The sequence below is a fragment of the Pseudorasbora parva genome, chromosome 21 (assembly GCF_024679245.1).
Source record: "Pseudorasbora parva isolate DD20220531a chromosome 21, ASM2467924v1, whole genome shotgun sequence".
In the NCBI taxonomy this organism is placed as follows: Eukaryota; Metazoa; Chordata; class Actinopteri; order Cypriniformes; family Gobionidae; genus Pseudorasbora; species Pseudorasbora parva.
This window is the reverse complement of record NC_090192.1, coordinates 39,375,006-39,397,505: the sequence shown is the minus strand read 5'-3', so window position 1 is coordinate 39,397,505 and position 22,500 is coordinate 39,375,006. Positions and strand designations below refer to the sequence as shown.

Sequence of the window (22,500 nt, the reverse complement as noted above, 5' to 3'; positions counted from 1 at the left end):
AATCATTTACCAACATGAGGCGTTTATATGCTGTCATCAACACTTTGCATTGAAAAGCACATTATGAGGATTTATTTTGAAATAATCTGTGCTTGTGTTTGACGTTTTGTTGGTGTAAACACGGCTTATATATATATATACATTAAAGAATGTAAATAATGACCATTGTGAAATTTTTCCTTCTAAACGTGATCCATCAAAACAAAAATCTTCATCTTCATTCTTCACAAATTAGAAAACCACTCAATGACATTTCTTTTGTCGGTTTTGATAATGGAATAGTTTACTCCATGAGGAGGGTGAGACGTCTGCATTGACATTGATGACCTGGACTCCATCGCTTCCCCCAGTGCATGCTGGGATATCTGCACCGGATCTGGCTTTACTGGTACCAGGGTGTTTTGCGGACCCATCGCAGGGTTAATCCGGCATCTGTGCGGATCTTGATGGAGGCGGCCTCGGCTTCCCTCACCGTCTCCTTCACCGACTGCATCAGGTTCTGAGCGTTATGGACCAGCATCTCTGTGGCCTACAAGAGAACCACAAGAGAAGAGATATCAAAACTCCTTCATACCTGCTGCAATTATGTTCTTAAATGAGCAATCATAAATGTGTGTTATTTAATGTGTATTTTGTTGCTATCAAGCGGCAACCTCCCACGATCTCTCTTGAAGCCAATACGGAAGTAATGTAAACTGCAATTCCTCAACTGGCCACTAGAGACCGGCTCCAGAAGGGAACAGAATCTCATTGAGCCCCATGCTAAAATGCCCAACTTTACAGCAGAAAACAACATGTTTACAGCCTGGGACAAATTGTGGTTTTGGCCTATACGGCTAATTTTGACCTTCATTAAAACTGTGAGGGGGTGAATTTTTTTATAACTCATTCATTTACATTATATAAAGCCTTAAAGTTCAGTATAATTAAGGGCGTGGCCACTTTGAGTGGCAGGTGGATAGCCATTTATCTGCCGTCTATAATCATTATAGACATTATATTGTGTCACATAAGCTCCGCCCACATCCCACCTCTTTGCCCATTTTCTGTTATCCGGGAGTGACACGCGAAGACGTGCTTGCAAGATGGCGACGCCCAGCTCGCCCCTACTTTACACTTCAGAACGGCTTATCGTTATATTACGGGTGATGTCACGGACACTACGTCCATATTTTTTTACAGTCTATGGTTGCTATACATGTATGTACACTGCGGTCTACAAAAATAATTGCATTTTAGGAGAATAAAGTTAAAGGAACTGTATGTAAGAAATGTATTTCAATGAATCATAAAATGGCCATGATATGTCACTAGACATTAGGAAATCATGTTAATTTCAAATACTTCTATCAATGACAACAGTAGTCCGGACAGGATATTGTCATTTAAAAGTTGTTGCAGCCCTCAGCTGATGTTGATGGTGACATGTTGTGTTTTGGCCTGAAGCTCCGCCCTCCACTTATCGACCAATCCCAATGTAGGTAGTGTTTCAGCATCCGGGTTGCCAGATATGCTCTAGTTACCACAGAATCATGTTGATCCTGCAGCCAATCTGGCAACCTCGAGTCAGGGGGAGAGGGAGGGGGATACACCGCTCTACAGTCATTTGAAGGTGATTGCAGTACCAGTTTTGACCACAATCTTACATACACTTCCTTTAACTCAGCCAGCACACATTTAGATGGCTTTCCTGACTTTAAACAAGAGACAGCAAAGAGCAGAGAGCGAGATCTGACCTGCTCGGATTCCTCCTCGCTGATGTTGGTGCGTCCCAACATGGTGGCCTTCACAGTGGAGAGGATCTTCAGCTGAGTGCTGATGGTAGGAATCCTCTCACACACCTACAGAAAGACACAAAACTCCTTTAAAATGTGCGCTTGAGTACAAATGTACAGGAACAAACAGTCATAAAGAGCATCTTGTCCAGTGGTGCTTCATTTGTGATAAACAAATTGAATTGCTCTCCTTTCCATGCACTAGCTCATTTTCATTGTTTAATTTAGGAATGCGTATCGGCCACCACAGTATCGGCCAATAAATGTTCGTTTTAAATGTTATCATTATTGGCCCAATAAGAAAATTTGGCCTTATATATTAAAGTTGCTAAATAATGTATTATTTCCCGTCAGATGTACACTGTTCACCAGGATGGGTTTGATTAGATAGAAATGTGATTGAAATCACTTCAAAAAAGGAAAATACGGTTCAGAGCAACATTAGCAGCGCATGTCTGTCATATCGGCTACAGAAAATGATAACGAGAACATCATAATTGTGTACTTGAGTCATGGCTTTAATGCTGAGACTTTTGTTTTTGTAATCAGGCTCTCAAAAATGATAGATTTAGATTTATCGGCCAATATATCGGCTACCGGCTTTCAAATATAAAGAATTATCGGTAATCAGGCAACATTTTCATATCAGTGCATCCCTAATTTCCATGGCAAATTTTTCATTGTTTCATTTAGGGATGCACAATACATCACCACCATATCAGTATCGGCCGATATATGTCAATTTTTAAAGCTATCAGTATCAGCCGATAAGAAAATGTGTCCGATATATTAAAGCTGATAAATAATATATTATTTCCTTCAGCTGAGAAACTTCAGATGCGCACCATGATAGGTTTGAATTTATTATAATATGATTGGAATCCCTTCAAAAAGGAAAACACGTGCAGCACAAGTGTCACTATATAATATTATAATGAGAACATCATAATTGTGTGATTGGACATGGCTTTTAATGCTGAGACTTGTGTTTTTGTAATCAGACTCTTAAATTATATAAAAATGTGGATTTAGATTTATTGGCCAATATGGCAGTTATCGGCTTTCAAGTATAAAACGTTATCGGTAATTATCGGTTTCGGCCAACATTTTCATATCTGTGCATCACTAGTGTCATTATCGGTTAAATAAATCGAACAAATTTTCCGTTTCCCTGAACGAGTCCATATTTTGAGTCTCAACGAGGTGTGTGAGTGAATCTTATTGAAAGAAGAGTAAAAAAAGACAAAAGAAACTCAGTCAACAAATCTTTTTGGTGAATAGATTCAAAAGAGTCACTGAGATGAATCCAAATCCGCAGCACTGCTGTAATGCGGTCTGCCAACAACAACATTGGCCAAACCCCACAAACAAGAGCAGCAAAATTGCATTTTAAATGACAAATGCAATTTTTTTGGTGTGCAAATTGTGCAGCCCTATAATATCTTCCAATTGGTCTCAGTTTGAGCATTTCTGAAGTGCTCACATTACCCAAACTCTGCTCAGACTCCAGAACCACATCCACCCATCTGTCAGCAGTCCCGCTGTGCTCTCATTACCTGCAGCAGGTTGGTTCGTATGCGTTTGTCCGTGCACTGCTTGGCGACCTCCTTGGCGAGGCGTGTGACCTCGTCGGAGGCTTTGGCGATATCTTTGGCACACTGGATGAGCGCCCTCTTATTCCCGCCGCTACCTCGAACCAGTCGAGACATCTCGGCCATCAGCAGAGCCATGCGCTTGGCGGCGCCGATAATGTCATTACCCTGCAAAAACATGAATTGTTTAATAACCTGCATGGATCCAACCAATAGGTATGATTACAATTCTTATGCTGGGTACACACGAAAAGTATAATGTTTAGATGAAGTCATGGAGACAGTGATGAACTTTACATGTTACAGTGAGAGCTGGAGGTGAGTCTTCTGTCTGCTTGCTTTCTGATTGGATAATGTTTCATTTCACGTGATAATCTTCTGAGTGCACACACATTTGTCCTCAGGGTTCCCCCCAAACATCAGGATTTCAGATCGTAAATATTCAACATGTTGAATATTTGCGAATCGAGATCGGGGCGCCTCTGACGTTCTTCCGATCAGGTGCAATCACTCTTAACAGACCTCACACCACAGGAAAATCTGATAAGATAATCTGGAGAACCATTAATTTAAACGGGACTTTACCTTGGATTGTCGGATAGGGGAGAAATCGGCCTGATTATCTTCTAGTGTGTACCCAGCATTATCAATTCCTAATTTAAATTCCAGTAGGGGAAACAAATGTAGATATCATTCACATTCTTATTGCCAAATTTAATTGTAGCTAACATGAACAAAAATCAACAGGCTAAAGAACATTTACTCAAGGAACGTTTGCCTATGGTTTAAGGCCCATTCACACTCAGTGATTAAAAAAGAACAAATAATCAAATTAGTAAGCGCACAAATATTTTAAAATAAGATTTTATTCAGCTACAGAAACTGTAATCAAATGTAAAATAACACTGCACTTTATAAATAAAACATGCATTACAAATATAGTTAGCGAGTGCATTTTCTCTGTCTTTTGTTGTTTAACACTATTATAAAGATGGCAGCAGGAATATTAGGCTGCTGTCACTTTAAGAGCTGCATGGATCTAATATGCTGTTACACATGCGTTTTCTTTCTCAACTGTTAACGGTCACTAAAGACCTAACCAACTGCAGATAACCTGATATTATTTTGGGTGTATTTGACCGTGCAAAAAGACACAGAAGAGCATTCGAAGCGGTTTTCTGTCTGCGCGCTTTGGATGTGTGTTCAGCACAGAAACTTAAATGGTTAAAAATCACACTAAAAGGTTAACACAGGAATCGTTAAATGGTATCACGTTCGTAAAATTTGGGAACTGGTTCTAAAATTTAACTGGTTTTCGAAACCCAACCCTATCCAAACGCAACTCTGCGAGACTGACCTTGCTGGACCACTTGCGGGCCTCTTCGTGCAGCTGTCGGGCGGCCACCATCATGGGTTCGCTGATAATTTCTCCGGCCTGCTGCTCTGGGAACTCCTCGTCCTTCTCCTCAGGCGGTGGAGGTCTGGGAGGAGGCACTTCACCCTCCGGCAGGGGCGGTTTTGGCGGGGCGGCGTTGTCGCTTATCTGAACAAGATCCGGTGCTCATGTTTAAAATCCTGCTTGTGCTATAAATGCATGCCTGTCTGCGGTGAAACTGACCTGCAGGTGCTCCAGGTCTGGTGGTGGAGGAGGGAAGTCTGGCTCCTGCGGCTGGAACGCCTCTCTGACTTTAGCCACGGCACCCAGGATCTTAAAACCAGAGTCCAGGAAGCCCCTCTGAAGGCCTGTCGAGGAAGACAAAGGTCATTACTAGGGCTGCACGATTAAACGAGACAAAAAAATTAAATGTGATATGGCTTAGAGGTGTGCGATATTGACAATAACTGAAATCTCAATATTTTATTGACATTTTATGGACATTTTGGAATTTTATGGACCACTAACTCCTAAAGTTTTTGATATTCTTCATATTCTGTGAGGTGGTCAGTTCACAGAAGTGACAGAAGTTTACAGTGATTTTTACCTTTATAAAGCCATTTTTAACCAAATTCATTCAAACGGCTGATTCATTCAGGAACAAAGCATGTGACTTTTTAATGAGCAAGTCATTGAATCATTCATTCAACTGATTCATTCAAACGGCTCATTCATTCAGGAACGAAGCATGTGACTGTCTTCATGAGTGAGTCATTGAATCATTCATTCAACTGATTCTTTCAAACGGCTCATTCATTCAGGCACGACGCATGTGATTGTCTTCATGAGTGAGTCATTGAATCATTCATTCAACTGATTCTTTCAAACGGCTCATTCATTCAGGCACGACGCATGTGATTGTCTTCATGAGTGAGTCATTGAATCATTCATTCGACCTATTCGTTCATTCAGTAATTACTCACCACAGTGTGTTGATCAGAGATGCAAAACAGCCCTGTGGTTTTGTTTGGAACTATTTTTGTTGACGAAATTGAGCAAAAACAGGTGATATTGTGTCTAAAATGCAAGTAACTTAATATGAACTTCTTGTTTATTAAACTGTTATATACGTATATAACATCAATATCACATTTGTAATCATGCTGATATCTGGATAAAAAAACAAAACTTCATGTGATATTTATTAACTATATTAAATTATATAAATATAAAAGGCATAAAGAGGTATTTTTTGCCCCTTATCTTGAATATTGAGAGCATTATAAATTCATTTTAATGTAAATCACACAGTGAAAGTCTAAATGTGCACTACTCTAAACTCTTATGTCAGATTGCACCTCATTAAAACAGCAATATAGAAAATAAATAGCGCACAAAATATGGCTTAGTGCAATTTAAATAAATATGAGCCGGGTGTTTTAGATAGAAGTGCAGCACAGTGTTACTTTACACACATTAGGGGTTGCTTTACATGCATTTGGAAATGCAAACTTAAAGGTGGGGTAAGTGTTATTTCAAAACCGTTTTAGAAAAAGGACTCGGGCCGAGTAGAATAACAAACTTGTAGCCAATCAGCAGGTAAGGGGCGTGTCTATGGTGAGAAGAGCGGCTCAACGTCATTATTCAAAACACAAGACACACATAACAGACATTAGCCGAGAACTAATATATGCTGCTTTTGCTTGAATATGCTCGTGTGTCATGTTCTCTTGTTTGTCCATTTGCGATCGTATTGTGGCTCCGTTCAGCGATGATACAGACCCGTTCATTTCCACACCGTATGAGCATCTAACAATCTCCTCAGTGTTTGTGTCAAGCGTCAGCTCACAAAATACAAGTCACAATCCTACAAGTAAGATACTATACTCCTAATATATGTTTGTTTCCTCTTATCATGATCTATATAATCCTAATCCTGTCATAATTGTAATATGTCGTCAGCTGGACTGTCGGCTTGTGTTCTATTGAGTTGTTCATGAGAACGGTTTGTGTTTTGTGATCGCTATAACTCTAATCTGGTCATAATTGTAATATGTCGTTAGCTGGACTAGCTTGTGTACTATCAAGTTGTTCATGAGAACGGTTTGTGTTTTTGTGATGGAAGGCGTCACTTACCCCACCTTTAATGGGAAGAAGCGCCTGAAAATGAGCTTTCGTCAACTAAACGGAATCTGTGTGGTTGCTTTCTGGCTTGATTATTTATTCCACAATAAAGTTAACTTCTTTCTGTGCGTCTCACCTTGGTCCTGTATGTTGCCGGCCACAGCCTTGGCGTCCATGACCATCGGTGAGATGGTTCTGCTGAGCTCGTCTGAAGCCGCTTTCACAGTTTCTCTGAACTTCGGGTCCTCTGAATTCTCCACCTCTCGTTTTGCCACCAGCATGATCCGATTGGCTCGTCGGGCGATGCTGGTTGCCCCGGCCACCAGCATCTGAGGTTGGTGATTGGCCATAGCTACCTGACACTTGTCCAGATCTTTCTTAATGGCTTCTTCTGATGCGTCCAACAGTGACCTGGTGTCAATCGCTTCGTCCACCAGACCTGAGGAAGAGAGAGATTTGTTCTAGTTGGTTAAATTACTGTAGATCATATGATGAAAATGATAAACAACAGTAAATACTGTCCCTATTCAGATTACTTTCTGACATTTCAACCTATTTTTTTCCACATAATTTCTTCTAAATAATTTTGATCTATCAAATACTGTAATATATTATAGTTAATAAAAAAAACACATTAGACATATTTTAATTAAAATAAATTATAAAAATATAAAAAATAAAAAATAAAATGTAAAAAACTATATAAATATATAATAAATATATAAACAGTATTAAATAAAAAATAAATAAATAAACTCTCTCATACAAATGTGATTAGATAGATAGATAGATAGATAGATAGATAGATAGATAGATAGATAGATAGATAGATAGATAGATAGATAGATAGATAGATAGATAGATAGATAGATAGATGTGTTTGTCACCTGTCATTTTCTCGACATTGTCGATCCACTGGTTCTTCATGGTCTCGAAGTGTTCGTAAGCCGCCTGGTTTCCAGGATTCTTCAGGAGGATCCGAGCGGCGGAGATGACCTGCAGGACAAACCCATTAATGATCACTCACTGGTTTCCCATCATGAGTCTCATGTGGAGCGTCTGAGCAGGTGTGGCTGGGTTCTGTTACCTGTGGCGTCAGGTCTCTGGCTGATTTGACGGCGGACTGGATTCCCTCCACCGTGCTCTTGTTGGCGGTGCCGACGGCGGCCGCTTTCTCCGCTGTGGCGCCCAGACGGCTCGCGTGATTCTCAAAGTTGGCGGCCCGCTCCTCAAACACCTGTTCACACCAGATACATCATTCCAATTACAGAAATTACTCAAAGGGGCAGAAATATTAGCTTAGGGGGGGTCCAAGGTTATAATCATTAACGAAAACGAACAACAAAAAGAAAACTAGGTGGGAAAAAACATTGCTGTTAACTGAAATAAAAACGAGACTTATATTACAAAAAATGATAACTAACTAAAACTGTAATGTGTTTTTGGCAAAACTTACTAAAATAAAATAAAATTATAGAGTAAATGTCCTTAGTTTTCATCTTTCACTTTTTTAACGCTATTTAAAACACAAATGTCAGTTTGGACGCAAATCGATCTGAGGTTTGAATCCGCCTTTTGCCGAACTCGTTCTGCTCCCTTTTCCCATCACATATCAGATCGGAAAGGCATTTATTTTCAATAAAATTTTTGAAAATATTAGAAAAAGGGAAATAAAGTGTTTTTCGGTTAAGGGTAGGTAAACAGACGAATTAGAGACGATAAAAGTGAGAGGGTCCAATAATCATTGGTCTTAAAAAGTCTTGTCCCTCCCACACACACACACACACACACACACACACAGGTTCCGACGGCCATGTGTAGTAGCCTTTAGAGTGAATGTGAGCGCACCTCCTCTCTGTTGGGCGCGTCTGGGGGGGCTGTCGCTGCCACGGCCAATAGTTTGACGGGTGTGGTCGTGTCGCTGAAGATGTCAGACACTTCCTGTGTCATGGCTTCCTGCATTTTACCCTTCAGCTCCTGCAACAAACAATAGATTTTCAAATGTGATTTGTTCCCGAGCTGAATTTATCATCATTACTCCAGTCTTCAGTGTCACATGATTCTTCACAAATCATTCTCATATGAGGATTGGGTCTGGATTCATATTCACTCACCAGCAGGTGGAGCTCTTTACCATATTGTTCTGCATGTGTGATATTAAATATGATGCTTAGTTGATCTATTTTCATGCATTTATTTAATTAAACAGTGATACTTGTGTATATGCATGTACATTAAAGAGACTATTTTCAGCCCTCAGCATTATATTTTATGTGTAATCCACAAGTTAGTCAAAGTTTCTTGTATTAAAATCTATTTTTTCATGCTAATTTTCCACTCTCTCTTTGGCCTTTACAATTAAACAGATTACTTTTGCTACTGTACCTTTAAGAGTTTTCTATGTTACTTACCTCAGTGTTATTGTTATCTAAAGAGAAAAAAAAACTGTTTACATGAGTGTATGTATGCATGCGTGTATGTGTATGTATATACAGCTCTGGAAAAAAATTAAGAGACCACTTTGCATTGAAAAATTATTCTTAAGTGGTCTAAATTTTTTCCAGAGCTGTATACTACTTATGTATTATGTAATTAATTGTGTGTGTGTATATATATATATATATATATATATATATATGTCTGTGTGAGTGTCCTGCAGCCGATGGGCTGTGATTAGAATATATCTGTGTATGTATATATATATATATATATATATATATATATATATATATATATATATATATATATATATATATATATATATATATATATTAGGGCTGTCAATCGATTAATTAAATATTTAATCACAATTAATCGCATGATTGTCATGAGTTAACTCACGATTAATGGCAATTTATATATTATATATATATAGTATAATATGTCTTACTCTGAGAGTGTCCTGCAGCTGATGGGCGATGGCTCGGGCCTGTGGACCGTCTCCCTCTCCGCGGGCCGCCAGCTCGGCTAACTGCGCCATCAGATGCTCCACCTCCTCACATTTACCCAGCAGATCATGTCTGTGGGACGCCGGCAACGCATTGGCCAGGCGACGCCCCTCGGCAACCAGTCCACGAATAGCAGCCTGACCTGCAAGTATAAATGACCAAATGAATGTCTGTAGTGTGTTATGTTGCCATTTGAGCATGAAAAAGGTTCCCAAAGTCCCTCCGGCGGGAGTTCTGCTCTATATCAGTGTCAGCGTTGGGTTTTGATTGCCGAGTTTTCTTACGGGGACAAACACGTCACAATATTCCTTAATAATTTGTACGCAGAATAAAGAGGCGTGGCCTGGTTAGTGAGTTAGTTGAAATTGGCGGTTATGGTAAGAGGCGGGACATTTCACAAACACACTGGAACTGATTGACCAATCACAGCACACTGCTCCATCCGACCAATTAGAGCACAGTGTGCTTCTCAGAAGGAGGAGCTTTATAGATACAGGAACTAAAAGTTACTGACAGACTGGGAAGAGAGGAGCCAATAATCAACAAGACTGCTGCGTCCCAATTCGCCTACTTATACTATGATCTAAAAGTATGTACTCTTTTTGTGAAAAAAAGTACATACTTTTGAGTGTGTAGCAGAAGAGTAAGCAAGCTTTGGGACATACTACTTTATCATCTTTAACGGACTCTGTCGTTGTAGTTTTATACGCCCTATCAATCATCGTCACAGTTCAAATCCTCCACATTCAGTTTAATCTCCTGCCGTATCAGAGAGAAATGTAGCCGCTCGATGATTTCCCATGTGTGGGTCTTTATTGTAAAGACTCTCCTCATGTGTTTGCAGTTTAAATATAATGACGCATTTAAAAGTTAATGGCCAAACGTGTCATTACAAAAGTTCACAATGCTGCTGCCGGTGAAATATAATGTGGACAACACTGAATAAATATCTTTATGTCAGGTTACATACTGATAATCGACCATTCAAACCTTTATCTAAACCCCTCTACTTAACCGTCGGACTCACACATCCGTCATGTTTGTAGTTTTTTGACACTTTTTATCCGCATTTGTAGTTCTAATCGAATCCTTGTACAACTCGCAATGGATTGTGGGTAATATCAGCCGTTAGAGTGCCCATTGATCCACACTTTAAATTCTGACTGAAAATAGTAAACCATCCGGGTACCTTTGGAATACTCTTTTCAACATACTATGATTTGGGACATACTAATTCTATTTTCGAATACTATTTAGTACGGATAATATGTGAATTGGGACTCAGGGTGCGTCAAAGGGCATAAGGTGTCCTCTTTAAAGTAAACGGGGTCATTTTGATGCCACATGAGAGGCTCACCGACTCCGCTGTCGTCCAGCGTGGGGTTGTCGATCCATCTCTGAGCCTGCTCGATCTTGCCCTCCAGATGAACGGCTGCTTTGGCCGGCCGAGTGTTGGCCACGGCTTTGCTGGTTTTGGACTGTAGATTCTGCAGAGCTGTGGCGATCTGCTTGGCCAGCGCTCGAGCCTCAGGGGTGTCGCCCTTACCTCTGAACACACAGCCGGGAGAACAGAAGGATGAGCTTCATTCACAAATCTCATCTGCCTCATTCAAGTGTCTACCTAGTGTCTGAATATATGGAAAAATATTTTTTTAAATGTATCTAGACCCTACATACATGTTCTATATTTTTTCTATTCTGTAAAAAATAAAAAATAAAAATAATAATTTTAAAAATATATATATATATATATATATATATATATATATATATAAATAATTATATATACACATATAAATAGTTTTTTTTAATATATATATTTTAATAGAATATACATTTCTCTCTAAATAATTATATATCAATTAATATATTTTTATTTTATTAAATGATTAAAAAACATCACTGAAAAAATGTATTACTGTAGTAATAATACTATTGTACTGTAAACTAACAAAAAAGGAGAATTTAATAATAAAAATAATAATCATAATAAATCACTGGATTAGTTTTCCTGGTTGCCAAGTTGTTCTAAACTAAGTACATTGCCTTAAAATAAACTAAAAACACTTTACAATTTAATGTAGTTCTGAATATAAATTTAAAAAAATAGTATATATATATATATATATATATATATATATATATATATATATATATATATATATATATATATATATATATATATATATATATATATATATATATATATATATATATATATATATATATATATATATATATATATATATATATAAAATAAACTATTTTTTTAATATATATATACATAACAATAAACTTTTTGGCATAAGCACATTGAAAATGTAAATACTATTAACTTTATTTTTGATTAGAAGAATAAATGTATATACTTGAATATTAATTTTGACAAAATATTTAAACAAATGTAAAATATTTAAATTTAAACATTTTTTATATTATTTTGACAACAATATTTAAACTAATACTTTTACAAATTTAAATGATTTAATAATAAATGTATTTAAATAAATTACTTAAAAATATAATTGATAAATCAACAAATCAAAGAAATATTAAGTACATTAAAAAAGTAGAGCAACAGCATCAAGAAAAGACACACAGCAGCTCATCTGACTCTAATATACAGACACAGTGTGAGAGGCTTTGAGCGGCCGTTGCTTAGCTACCCTCAAACAGTCAACAGCCAAACAATGGGAAAGCGGGATTCCTTGTGTGGGCAGCAATGGAATATCATGCTAATATTCCAAAGATTCCAGCCAAGAATCCCCACAAAGCTCAAACTCAAAGTCAAGATGTCCCGAGATGTTCCGGAATGTGGCGGATCATACATCATATCATTATATTACTCTACTCTACTACATTACATATCATTAATGATGAAATAAGTGATGACGATGATATGTAGAGGCAGTGCAGAATGTTATACGGCCGAGCAAACATGTTGGTAAGGAGATTACATATGTTTTCAGATCAGGATTAACCTTTTTAGAGCATATTGTACTTCTTTTTATACTGCTCCCTTGTGGGTTAAAGGGTTAGTTCACCCAAAAATGAAACTTCTGTCATTAACTCCTCTCCCTAATGTCGCTCCACACCCGTAAGACCTCCGTTCATCTTCACACACAGTTTAAGATATTTTATATTTAGTCCGAGAGCGTATGCAAGTGTATGCACACTATACTGTCCATGTCCAGAAAGGGAATAAAAACATCATCACAGTAGTCCATATGAGACATCAGTGGGTTAATTAGAGTCTCTTGAAGCATCAGAAATACATTTGGGTCCAAAAATAACAAAAACTACGACTTTATTCAGCATTGTCTTCTCTTCCGGGTTTGTGTTCAATCCTCAAATAAAGATTCAAACGGTTATGAATCAGCGGATTGATTCATGATTCGGATCGCGTGTCAAACTGCTGAAATCACGTGACATTGGCCATCTGAATCATGAATCGATACGCTGATTCATAACCGTTTGAATCTTTGTTTGAGGATTGAACACAAACCCGGAAGAGAAGACAATGCTGAATAAAGTCGTAGTTTTTGTTATTTTTGGACCCAAATGTATTTCGGATGCTTCAAGAGACTCTAATTAACCCACTGATGTCTCAAATGGACTACTGTGATGATGTGTTTATTCCCTTTCTAGACATGGACAGTATAGTGTGCATACACTTGCATACGCTCTCGGACTAAATATAAAATATCTTAAACTGTGTGTGAAGATGAACGAGGTCTTATGGGTGTGGAGCGACATTAGGGAGAGGAGTTAATGACAGAAGTTTCATTTTTGGGTGAACTAATCCTTTAACCTTTTTAGAGCATGTACTTTTATACTGCTCCCTAGTGGGTTGAGTTACAAAAAAGTGAGTTTATGCAAATTTCAAGTTGCCTATAATAAAAAAAGTTGACTGATTGAAGATCACATTGAAAAAAACCAAGGTGGAGTAGTGCTAGTAATTAATTTAGTATGTCAAGAGTAAAAACTTTTATGCCTTTAATTAGGAATTTGATGTATAAATTCATGTGTCGACTGCATAATTCACAGAATGGTATTATTATGTTGTCTAATCCGAAGGAACTTTTTTAAATGTTCTATATTGTTTGTCTTTTCGTGTTAGCTGGTGTATGTCTTCTTACTAATGGACCTTGAGTCTGGAAATAAAGTTAAATTGAAGTTACGCTTTCTTGAGCTCTGAGAGTTTGGCGGTGAGGGCTGCGATCTCGCCCATGTTTCGCAGGATGTCCTCTCGCTCTTTGGGATCGTCGCAGAGATCCGCGATCTTCCTCGCTTCTCCCAGAAGAGCCTTGATGTTCTCCTCTCCCTCCGGACCTCCGTGAGGATCTGCCAGCCAGCTCTGTCATCCACAAAACACAAACGGGACTGCTTAGACAGGAGCAGTGCAACACTTTGAAAAAGTAATCTAATTACTGATTACTCCTTTAAAAAGTAACTTTGTTACTTTACAGATTACGTGATTTTAAAAGTAACAGATTACAAGTTACTTTATTAGTTACATTCAGCAGTTGCTGACAACAGCCCTGCCGCCTCAACACAGAAATGACGACCGTTTTTGTATGTGTGTCCAATGTTTAGACAATGTATCTCCTGACATTTTAAGTTGAAATTAAAAAATATTTCCTGAAAATATATTCTCCCAGAGATGCGAGAAGAAAGCAAAAAGATATTTTTTAATTTGTTACTTAGGAAAATGACTAAAATAATAACTCTCAGTGACTTAAATTACTAAATTTAGTAAATTACTTAAACTATAAATTACTTTAATCTGATTACTGGTTTGGAAACAGTAATGTGTTAGATAACTCATTACTGGAAAAAAGTAGTCCGATTAGAGTAACGCGTTACTGGCATCACTGGACAGGAGTGTGTTCAGCCAAACAGGACCCTGTGTGCCCAATCAACACACTCACCTGAGCGGCGTCGATCCTCTTGGCGATGGCTTGTTTCGAGCCCGTCATGGCCTCCAATTTACGCGCCGCGTTTTCCACTTTCCCCGTCAGGACATCCAAACCCTGAGACACCTGCTGTGCTTTCTGCATGGCCACCGGACTCGCTCCCTGACCCCTGCGTAGGACACACAGATCAATCACCACAAACAAAACTCATGCGCCCTAAATACGATTACGCTTTAATGCCAACATCTCGCAATAAATCAGATGACAGGATTACCAACATTTGAGGATGGTACTAAAAAGTCATTCTTTCTACTGCACCAATGGGACCAAATGTATTATATAATAGTAATATAAAATATTTAAATATTATGTTTTATAAAAAAATATGTAGACATACATAGCTTTAATATTATCTCTGATAAGGAAAATATTTAACGTAAATGTTTTTTTTTAGTATTAAACAAATGTATTAATTTTGTTAAAAATATTTACATGTAAATATTGTATTTATATTTATAAATATTTTTTATATTATTTTGAATAAAATATACTTTGATAAACAAAATAAAACTGAAATGTAAATGTTTATAATATTTTTGATTATATTTAAATCTTAATTTCAATACTTTTGATTTTTTAAATATAATTAAAATATAATTTGATATTTTAAATATTTGTAATATTATTTTGATTAAAATATACTTTGATAAACATCTTTTAATGTAAATATGTTTAAAAAAAATTGTATTTATACAAATATTTTCAATATTATTTTTGATTTAAAAAAAAACTTTAAAGAAAAAAATATTTAATTGTAAATGATTTAATGAAGTAAATGATGACAAAACAATTTTTTGTGTGAACTAACACTTTAAAGGTGCATTTAGTGATTTATGAAAAACTTCAACAAAAAACTTGAAGCCAATCAGTGACACTCAAGATGGGGGAGGAGAGAGAGTGAGCCAATCATCAATGGGGGGCGTGTCTACTCATGATGGGAGAGAGAGAAAGCCAATCAACAATGGGGGGCGTGTCTACTCATGATGGGAGAGGAGAGAGAAAGCCAATCAACAATGGGGGGCGTGTCTACTCATGATGGGAGAGGAGAGAGAAAGCCAATCAACAATGGGGGGCATGTCTACTCATGATGGGGGAGGAGAGAGAAAGCCAATCAACAATGGAGGGCGTGTCTACTCATGATGGGAGAGGAGAGAGAAAGCCAATCAACAATGGGGGGCGTGTCTACTCATGATGGGAGAGGAGAGAGAAAGCCAATCAACAATGGGGGGCGTGTCTACTCATGATGAGAGAGGAGAGAGAAAGCCAATCAACAATGGGGGGCATGTCTACTCATGATGGGGGAGGAGAGATTGAGCCAATCATCAATAGGGGGCGTGTCTACTCATGATGGGGGAGGAGAGATTGAGCCAATCATCAATAGGGGCGTGTCTACTCATGATGGGAGAGGAGAGAGAGTGAGCCAATCATCAATAGGGGCGTGTCTACTCATGATGGGAGAGGAGAGATTGAGCCAATCATCAATAGGGGCGTGTCTACTCATGATGGGGGAGGAGAGAGAGTGAGCCAGTCATCAATAGGGGGCGTGTCTACTCATGATGGGAGAGAGCGAGAGAGCCAGTCATCAATAGGGGGCGTGTCTACTCATGATGGGAGAAGAGAGAGAGTGAGCCAATCATATATAGGGGGCGTGTCTACTCATGATGGGAGAGGAGTGACAGTGAGCCAATCATCAATAGGGGCGTGTCTACTCATGATGGGAGAGGAGTGACAGTGAGCCAATCATCAATAGGGGGCGTGTCTACTCATGATGGGGGAGGACAGAGAGCGAGCCAATCATCAATAGGGGGCGTGTCTCCTCATGATGGGGGAGGAGAGAGAGTGAGCCAATGATCAATAGGGGGCGTGTCTACTCATGATGGGGGAGGAGAGAGAGCGAGCCAATCATCAATAGGAGGCGTGTCTACTCATGATGGGGGAGGAGAGAGAGCGAGCCAATCATCAATAGGGGGCGTGTCTACTCATGATGGGAGAGGAGAGAGCGAGCCAATCATCAATAGGGGGCGTGTCTACTCATGATGGGAGAGGAGAGAGCGAGCCAATCATCAATAGGGGCGTGTCTACTCATGATGGGGGAGGAGAGAGAGTGAGCCAATGATCAATAGGGGGCGTGTCTACTCATGATGGGGGAGGAGAGAGTGAGCCAATCATCAATAGGGGCGTGTCTACTCATGATGGGAGAGGAGAGAGAGTGAGCCAATCATCAATAGGGGGCGTGTCTACTCATGATGGGAGAGAAGAGAATGAGCATTTAATTGGTGGAGCAATGTAGGGATTGTGTGTCTGTTTGGGTTGATTTCAAATATCAACAGTGTTCAACAACGATTCTCGGAAATTGCATACAGCACCTTTAACACAGAGGCAGTTTAGGGGCAGCTGGGCCCCGGGGTTCAAACTCATCCTGCCGATGGGTCGACATACCTGGCCCTCAGCTCAGACACCTGCTCCGTGAGCTGTCCAAGCGTTTTGGCTGTCCCCATAATGTCCCGTCTCTCTTTCCCAGCGCAGAGCTCTCCAACTTTACCCGCCTCATCCAGGATCTGACGAATGGCCTGCTCGCCCGGGTCACCTGCAACAGCTCAACATCAGCACACACCCGTCTGCCACTTACACCATCTGATTATCTGATCAGAAACACACCTGGCTGGCCGTGTGGGTCTCGGAGCCAGTTCTTGGCCTGGCCCATTTTGGAGTCGATCAGAGCCAGCGCTCTCTTCATGGCCTCTGTGTCCTGCAAACAACATCCACACAAAATATAACACACACATCAAACCTCCCATCAGGACGTCCTGCGAGCCAGACGGACTCTCTCGCTGATGATGTCATGTCTCTGTATCATGTGTGTGTGTGTGTGTGTGTGTGTGTGTGTGTGTGTGTGTGTGTGTGTGTGTGTGTGTGTGTGTGGGGAGGAGTTTGGCTGCTCTTATTTTGTCAGTTGTCTGTGTGATTTATTAATAACCACGACCTCAATGACCTGCATTCACACACAGACCCCATATGTTCCTGTGTAAATCTGACATTTTTAAATAGGTTTTAAATTTGTGGAAGTAAATACAATATCTGATTTTAAACAATGTTGCTCAGATCACAAATTATTTTTTTTATTATTATATATTTCAATTTAGTTAGACATAAGAGTGACAAAAGCCTTATATTTTATTTATTTTACATAAATTACCTCAAATGCTCTCTCTCTCTCTCTATATATATATATATATATATATATATATATATATATAAAAACATATATATACATATACAGTATTGTTCAAAATAATAGCAGTACAATGTGACTAACCAGAATAATCAAGGTTTTTAGTATATTTTTTATTGCTACGTGGCAAACAAGTTACCAGTAGGTTCAGTAGATTGTCAGAAAACAAACAAGACCCAGCATTCATGATATGCACGCTCTTAAGGCTGTGCAATTGGGCAATTAGTTGAAAGGGGTGTGTTCAAAAAAATAGCAGTGTCTACCTTTGACTGTACAAACTCAAAACTATTTTGTACAAACATTTTTTTTTTCTGGGATTTAGCAATCCTGTGAATCACTAAACTAATATTTAGTTGTATGACCACAGTTTTTTAAAACTGCTTGACATCTGTGTGGCATGGAGTCAACCAACTTGTGGCACCTCTCAGCTGTTATTCCACTCCATGATTCTTTAACAACATTCCACAATTCATTCACATTTCTTGGTTTTGCTTCAGAAACAGCATTTTTGATATCACCCCACAAGTTCTCAATTGGATTAAGGTCTGGAGATTGGGCTGGCCACTCCATAACATTAATTTTGTTGGTTTGGAACCAAGACTTTGCCCGTTTACTAGTGTGTTTTGGGTCATTGTCTTGTTGAAACAACCGTTTCAAGGGCATGTCCTCTTCAGCATAGGGCAACATGACCTCTTCAAGTATTTTAACATATGCAAACTGATCCATGATCCCTGGTATGCGATAAATAGGCCCAACACCATAGTAGGAGAAACATGGCCATATCATGATGCTTGCACCTCCATGCTTCACTGTCTTCACTGTGTACTGTGGCTTGAATTCAGAGTTTGGGGGTCGTCTCACAAACTGCCTGTGGCCCTTGGACCCAAAAAGAACAATTTTACTCTCATCAGTCCACAAAATGTTCCTCCATTTCTCTTTAGGCCAGTTGATGTGTTCTTTGGCAAATTGTAACCTCTTCTGAACATGCCTTTTTTTTAACAGAGGGACTTTGCGGGGGATTCTTGAAAATAGATTAGCTTCACACAGACGTCTTCTAACTGTCACAGTACTTACAGGTGACTCCAGACTGTCTTTGATCATCCTGGAGGTGATCATTGGCTGAGCCTTTGCCATTCTGGTTATTCTTCTATCCATTTTGATGGTTGTCTTCCGTTTTCTTCCACGTCTCTCTGGTTTTGCTCTCCATTTTAAGGCATTGGAGATCATTTTAGCTGAACAGCCTATCATTTTTTGCACCTCTTTATAGGTTTTCCCCTCTCTAATCAACTTTTTAATCAAAGTACGCTGTTCTTCTGAACAATGTCTTGAACGACCCATTTTCCTCAGCTTTCAAATGCATGTTCAACAAGTGTTGGCTTCATCCTTAAATAGGGGCCACCTGATTCACACCTGTTTCTTCACAAAATTGATGACCTCAGTGATTGAATGCCACACTGCTATTTTTTTGAACACACCCCTTTCAACTAATTGCCCAATTGCACAGCCTTAAGAGCGTGCATATCATGAATGCTGGGTCTCATTTGTTTTCTGAGAATCTACTGAACCTACTGGTAACTTGTTTGCCACGTAGCAATAAAAAATATACTAAAAACCTTGATTATTCTGGTTAGTCACATTGTACTGCTATTATTTTGAACAATACTGTATATAAATAATATATATATATATATATATATATATATATATATATATATATATATATATATATATATATATATATATACACATATACTACACACTGTATCAACCTGTAATTACATAAATACAAATATTTTATAATAAATTACTTAGATACTTAGAAAATTTTAAGAAACAAAAAATAAATAAATAAAAAAATTTCATAAAAAAATTGTACACTTTGACTTGCTGTGTTGACAGTAGGTGTTATCAATAGTAAGTACTAAGCATATTGAACTGAACTGAATTTGAGAGAGAGAGAGAGAGAGAGAGAGAGAGAAAGAGAGAGAGAGAGAGAGAGAGAGAGAGAGAGAGAGAGAGAGAGAGATAGGTCAGTAGTATATGCCCTTTTTTGGTTAAAAGAGCCAACAGCAGCTGTTTCCTAAAGCTGACTCAGTTTGTCATCTCTCTCTCACACACACACACACACACACACACACACACACACACACACACACACACACACACACACACACACACACACACACACACACACACACACACACACACACACACACACACACACACACACACACACACACACACACACACACACACACACACAATCCACATGTGTGTCCTCATACCACAACACACATTGCTAGTGCTCTAAGGAGTATTGTTTTAGTACTCGAGACCGGTCTTAAGACCTTTAGGTCTCGGACGTACGCACGCAATACACAATTAAATCATTCAGTGTGATTTAGTGAGAGCTATTGAGGCTGAAGATGCAACACATCTTCCTCAGAGATGAGTTGTTTAACACTTTTGACTAAAACCCACAGACCACACAGTTCCTACCAAACACACACACACACACACACACACACACACACACACACACACACACACACACACACACACACACACACACACACACACACACACACACACACACACACACACACACACACACACACACACACACACACACACACACACACAGTGCCAGCTCAACACATGCTGTCACTGATCCGACCAGCTTCTTCTCAAACCCTGGAGTGTGTGTCGTCTGTGTTCTTTTTTTTTACTTTTACTCCCGTTTTTTGATCGTACCCGGCTTAAAAACATCTGAAACCTGTCTAGGGTGGTTTTCTGCTCTCAGATGCAGAGGTTTTGTGCAGTGAGAGATCAGATAAACAGCTTTAATCAGATCAGAGGTAAAGAGTGGAGACAGGAAATGATGTGGAGACGATGGTGTGAGGTCAGGAAATGACCAAAGCTGACCAGCTCAGGTAACTGACATTATTAAGCACTTCATTCAGACAATATCAGAGTTTTAAATGATTATTGTTATCACAGAGAATACTTACAGTGATGAGAGAGATTTACACACACAGGATTATTATAACACATCAGACAGAGCAGTTCAAGATTAAACACACACACACACACACACACACACACACACACACACACACACACGAACCGTTGTCATCAGTGAGTCCAGCGCGGCCCAAACCTCCGCTTCCTTCTGCAGTGTGAGACTCTAAACTATATTTTAGCTTAAAACTTTAATTTAACTTTAATTTTTTTATAATGATACAAAAGATTTTGAGCGGTAGTGTACATGTCATCTCTCAATGATGCTATATCAGTGCATCCTTATAAAAATATATTTTTATTTCATGTTATTATTAAAGCAGCACTTGGCTACTTTTGCTCTCGGGGTCCCCCTACAGTTTGGAAAAAATAATGTCCTCAACTACTGTCGTAAGCTCTGTCCTCCTACAACAGGGGATGCCATCGCGCGGGCATTTGTTGACATGACAGCCCTGACAGCCCTGAACTAGTGATGCGCGGGTCGTCTCATAACCCGCGGACCCCGTATGTCTATTTAATGGTCGCGGGTGCGGGGCGGGTTGTAAAAATATATACAGTGGTGCGGTGCGGGCCAAATAACTTCATAAAAGCGGCGCCGCGGGTCGGTGCAGCACTAACAGTTCCCCTGAACACTGCAGGAGGGAGTTCTTCTGGCGGCGCGTGTGAAATGTTTCATCCCAGGTAACGTTACAGTCAGTGGCATGTTTCAGCATGTCATATGAATATAATTTCATGGGTTTTATTTTTTTCAAACGCCAAATAATCGCGATGCTCACGTTTACAAGCCAGCGTCATTATAGTAGTCTATTGGTTAGCGTTTTACAGAATCTATATGATACTTCAGTTCAATGTTTGAGTGGTAGGTAATCACCGTAACAAGCAGGACAGCATCGGTCGGGTACGCCTCCTTCAGCTCACGCCGACGAGCAAACGCTGGTCACATGTTGATCTCTTGTTGAAAAAGATCTCTTTTTCGTTTCCTCTTATTGCTTTCCTCCAACAAAACCTTTTCTTTCTTATTTGTCTCTGCTGCTTCAGACATGACTATATTATCCGACGAACAAAGTTGGGCTCGCACGTCCGAATGTAAGGAAGTGTGTGTGTTGGTGGAAGTGACGTATATGCCGTAAAGCAGTCGAATTTTGTAGTTCTTTTTGTTCTCGGGTTACTACCCGAAACCCGAAGTTTAAAAGTACGATTAAAAACGATACAGACCCCGTCAGGCTATGGCAGACGTGTCATTCAACCTATTGTAAGTCGATTTATCATCACAAGAGTCTTGAAAATATATTATGAAGGTTGAAAAGTTACCTAGTGCTGCTCTAATTTATTGATGGTTACATTTGGCCATTTTAGCTATATAATTAAATTATTATTAAACTAACAAAATAAAATGACAAATCTATAAATATATACATATAAATACAGATATACTCAATCAAATTTAAAAAACGCTT

The 22,500-nt window shown here is 38.9% G+C and overlaps 1 protein-coding gene across 1 annotated transcript in view; it reads right to left on the bottom strand.

Annotated features, from left to right (window-relative positions):
• The window catches only part of vclb (vinculin b), a 46,763-nt gene that overhangs the window by 377 nt on the left and 23,886 nt on the right, over positions 1-22,500 (bottom strand). The window contains 15 exon segments of the mRNA XM_067429438.1: positions 1-529; positions 1,737-1,841; positions 3,332-3,535; positions 4,725-4,910; positions 4,986-5,110; positions 7,003-7,305; positions 7,754-7,862; positions 7,954-8,103; positions 8,715-8,843; positions 9,757-9,956; positions 11,172-11,362; positions 13,996-14,171; positions 14,746-14,899; positions 17,230-17,377; positions 17,449-17,539. The exon segment at positions 1-529 is cut by the window's left edge and continues 377 nt beyond it. Of these exon segments, the coding sequence (XP_067285539.1) occupies positions 383-529; positions 1,737-1,841; positions 3,332-3,535; positions 4,725-4,910; positions 4,986-5,110; positions 7,003-7,305; positions 7,754-7,862; positions 7,954-8,103; positions 8,715-8,843; positions 9,757-9,956; positions 11,172-11,362; positions 13,996-14,171; positions 14,746-14,899; positions 17,230-17,377; positions 17,449-17,539 (2,418 nt within the window). The 3' untranslated portion in view covers positions 1-382.